The 4,469-nt window shown below is 52.0% G+C and overlaps 1 protein-coding gene across 1 annotated transcript; it reads right to left on the bottom strand.

Moving 5' to 3' along the window:
- On the bottom strand, positions 1-1,981 carry LOC100835251 (isoflavone 3'-hydroxylase). The gene is made up of 2 exons (XM_010240647.3): positions 853-1,981; positions 1-696 (listed from the first exon to the last, which is right to left on the bottom strand). The coding sequence occupies exons 1-2, from the start codon at positions 1,822-1,824 to the stop codon at positions 79-81; spliced, it is 1,590 nt and encodes a 529-aa protein (XP_010238949.1). The 5' UTR covers positions 1,825-1,981; the 3' UTR covers positions 1-78.
- Positions 1,982-4,469: the final 2,488 nt, after the last annotated feature.

Below are 4,469 nucleotides of genomic sequence, written 5' to 3'. Positions count from 1 at the left end.
TTCCAAGAACGAGCAATGAGCACCATTTTATTTATTTATTTGAAAAATGAGCACCATTTGAAAAAGAAAAAGAAAACACTAAAGCGCCCTTAGCACCGACGCCATCTCTTCCCGAGGCCAGTACAGAGCCTCCAACGGCACGGCCATGGGCATGGTGAGTCCGGACCCTTCCGTCAAGTCCACCTCTTCTTCCCCAACCCTCCTCCACTCGAAGCACTGCACGAGAGTGCCCAGCGCGAGCCCGACGACCTTCACGCCAAGCGCCTCGCCGGGGCACCGCCGCCGGCCCATCCCGAACGGCAGCATCCACTTCCCCCCCTCGCCGCCGGGCTCCTCGAACCTCTCCGGCCGGAACCTCTCCGGCTCCTCCCACACGCTTGGGTCCCTCTGCATCGCGTGCACGTTGACGAGCAGCATCGTCCCCGCCGGGACGTGGTAGCCGGCGACGGCGCAGTCCGCCGAGGACTCGTGCGGCCCCAGGAGCGGGCCGATCGGGTGGAGCCGGAGGGTTTCCGTGATGATGGATTGGAGGAAAGGGAGGCTCGGCAGGTCGGGTTCCTCCAGGAGCCGCCCCGTGCCGATGGCTCCGTCCAGCTCCGCTCTGGCCTTGGACATTGTTTCCGGGTGGTTGAGCAGCAGCGCCATCCCCCATTCGATCGTGCTCGACGTCGTGTCCGTCCCGGTTTGCAGGATGCTCTGTTCCGTTCATCAAAGAATTAAAAGGATTTTTTCAAGGGCAGAATTATAAGGATTTCGGTTCTGATGCAGTCTCTCTTACTCTTGGAATTTTGCGAAACAGCATAACCAAAGTAGGAGTAGCAAATGAAGCAGATTAGGAGTGGTAGTACTCACCAGGCAGAGAGCTCTGATGACCTTGTCGCTGTACGCCTCCGGCTCCGACGCCTGCAAATCCAGCAAGTCGCCGACCATGGTCCTGCCAATGCCGTCAAGGCTCCTCCTCCCCTCCGCCTCCGCCGCGGCAGCAGCATCCCGGCGCTCGTCGATGAGCCGCTGCGCCCACGCGTTCCTTGTCCTGGACAGCCTCACCGCCCGCCGCTTGGCTCCCCCGAAATCCACCAGCCCGAGCACCGGCAGGAAGTCCTGCAGGTTGGACGCCCCGTGCATCGCGAAGTACTCCCGCACCATCTCCCTGAACCCCGCCGCCTCCTCCGTCTCCGCCTCCTCCCCTCCGCCGTAGTACCTCTTCCCGGCGATCATCCGCGCCACCACGTTCAGCGCCAGCTCGAACGCCCGCGCCTTCACGTCCGCGCGCGCTGGCCCGGGATTATCCGAACTCGAATTCGAATTCGAATCCCAATCGGAGAAGAGGCGGCGCGCCATGTCGCGGACCTCGGCGGCGCGGATCGGGGAGGAGCGGAGGAGTCTGTGCGCGGAGAGGACCTCGACGGTGGCGATGCGGCGGAGGTTGCGCCAGTTGGGCCCGTAGCTGGAGGAACCCAGCGTGGTGTAGCCGTTGGAGAGGTGGCGCGCGGAAGGTAGCCGCGGGCGGTTGGCGAAGACGACGTCGTGCGCCGTGAAGCACTGCTCGGCGGCGGCGCGGTCGGTGAGGTGGAGCACGCGGCGGGAGTGCCCGAACCGGAGGAGGAGCACGGGCCCGTGGGACGCCGCGAGGGACGCGAGCGCGCGGTGGAGGGGCTTCTTGAAGAGGTGGAGGTGGCCGATCACCGGGAGCGACGGCGGGCTCGGAGGGAGGCGGAGGCCGCGCGGCGGCTGCCGTTCCCGGTTCCTGAGGAGGAGGTGGATGAAGAAGAGAGCAGTGGCTAGCGAGAGGAAGAGGACGTTGACTGCTGCGGTTTCCGCCATGGATGGGATCTTGGAACTTAGCTAGCTAGGGAGACGGGAGAAGGAGATGCACGGCGCTCGTGGATTTGCTGGATCTTGTCTAGCTCGGCGATTAAGCACGACTCGGAGTGATTAAACAATACGCAAATGCCGAGCCAGTGGATGAACTCATTAGAATCCATTCCAACGAGAACATCAAACATGCTTCTCCGATTTTAAATTCTTGCCGGTGGTTTTAGTTCAAGTTTAAAACGAGAACTTCGAACATACTCCGTACTAAACAACGGACAAGATCACAAGAATTTAGGATCAGAGTAGGTTTGAAATCCTCGTTCGAAAGGATTCTAATGGTTTGAAAGGATGCCGACCACCCATTTCGCCGTGGGATTTGTGCCTGGCCATAGCGCACGTGTGGTTCGAGCCACCAGACATGCGAATGGAGCTGATTGAACGGCTTGGAGGTCGCGGGAAGGTAACGGGGACGGTAGAATCGCCGCTTTCCAAATTACAAACATTCTCACCATTAGAATCCTCTCGACGAGATCTTCAAACCTACTTGCATATCTTGCTTGCCGCTACTGTCTTTTAGCTTGTCATAGTTGTTACTCATAAATGTCACAACTAAGGTAGGATAACTACATGGCACCACAAACACACAAGTCAAGGCTATCCCTGAGGTATAACCGTATAAGTCAAAATAGCACGAGACATAGGGTGGGACGAGAATATAAAGGAGAACACTATGTGACACAAGACATGACAATTATGAAGAAAAAAAAGGGTAAGACATTACGGAGTATTATACAAAAACAAACTTGTTGTTGTTCTCGACAACAATTAGAATAAGGGGTGTCAAAACTCGATGGCACGAGTGCGAGTATAAAAGTAGGGCGTGTACGCCGGCCTTATAACGAACGTCGCCGTACACTTGGACAAGTTGACACGTCGATATTTTTTGAATATGTTCGGTCAACCCTGCGGAAGCGACCTAATCCTATGTTAGGAGAGACTTCGAGGGGGTCGTTAGCCAAATCGTTCGGATCGATCGAAACTCCCCGAATCACTTAGCGAGAGGTCGAAAGGGGCCGCCTCGTACTTGGACCAAACGAGGCTTCCCAAGTAGTGAGGTCGAGATACCCTTAGGACTCTAACCCTATTCCCTCTCCTTCGGGCTCGGACCGAACGAGGCTTCCCGAGATCCCGAAACTAGAACTCCTCTCAAAGAGTCTCTCTAGCCCTCTCCCTTTGAGTTTATTCAAGAGAGTGAATGTTACATGCCCTCATGGGAGGGTATTTATAGCCTAGGTGTCCATGACAAAAGACCATGGCTACCCTTGAGGAGAGAGAAAAGTGAAAGCAAAATGGTAAAAGTAGCCTCTTGGTCCATAGCTTTTGTGTGCACCAAGTGGGAAAAAGAGGAACTTGGTCCATGATCCACCATGGACTAAGGGTCCCCTCCTCACACCTTTCTTGCCCTCTATTCAAGCTCAATTCTCCTTTCGACCATCGCATGAGAGGCTTGACTTGTTGACTTGTCTTCCTTTGCCACGTAAAATTGACCGCGCCACGTGAGCATCTTGACTCGTGCTTAGGAAATGTTGACTTGGTCGTCGCCACGTAGGATTTACGGCCCGGCCCATATGAAGGGTTTTATTTTACTACAACAAAACTAAAGATACATGAAAGAATAATTGTAAGGCGTTAGAAAGTACATCACAGGACATAAGACAAGTCAGGACAGATATAATCGCAAAAAGACAAGACAATAACAAGAGACAACACAAAGACAAACACATGCCAGTTGTAAGACGATAGGTTGCTAGCACATTATGGAAAATTGGCAGCAGAGAAGACAAAGTTGCCAACAGTTTCCACTAGGTATGTGAGCCAAAGATGCCAGTATCGCATGCAAAGTTGCTGTTATGTGAGGCAAAATTGCATTGGTTATAGAAAATATACCCAACTTGAATTTAGTTTTGAAGATCTCAACTACGGTAATTTTCTACTTATTTTTATTGTTCTACGACAAGGTTTTGATGTGTTCTTTTAGGGTTTGGAGTTTTATTTGACTGAGATAATCTGACGATACAATAGGCGTTTTTCATTCATGTAGTTGGTTGATTAGGGCCGCATTTTGTTTTTGTCAGCGTAGAATGCTATAGATGAATGATTTAGGGTTTCCATCACCCTCGGTAGTGAAATTTGGGGCTCTAAAATGTTGGTGTTCAAATGTAGAGTTCTTTGATTATCATTTCAGTTTGGAGACACATCATGCTGGATTTATTTCGTGGGATTGGAAAGAGTCAGGTGTATATGGATGATAAAGTGGACATGTTTGATTACTGGGAGAGTGACACTTGGTCACTAGTGGCTACTATGGGTTCAAGATTTCCTGCAGCAACTAGGCAATGGTGAAGAAGAGTACAACAAGTTGAGAGCTTACTTGTGTTTGCTAGAGAAAACAGTTGCAGATAGTTTAAGAGGGCTGAGAGAAGATGCTGACACGGTAGACATGGTAGCTTCTATTACAAGATAGAAGAAGCTGGTTATGTTCATTGATCATGTCAATCTATCAGAAACTCATAAGCCTGCTGACCTACTCGTGGATGGTATGAAAGATCTTCATGTTATAATTTGTCATGTTAAGGAGGTCAGGATCATAATGT

This window comes from Brachypodium distachyon, chromosome 4 (genome assembly GCF_000005505.3).
Source record: "Brachypodium distachyon strain Bd21 chromosome 4, Brachypodium_distachyon_v3.0, whole genome shotgun sequence".
Classification (NCBI taxonomy): domain Eukaryota; kingdom Viridiplantae; phylum Streptophyta; class Magnoliopsida; order Poales; family Poaceae; genus Brachypodium; species Brachypodium distachyon.
The sequence above is the reverse complement of the archived record's forward strand: the minus strand, read 5'-3'. Positions and strand labels throughout refer to the sequence as shown.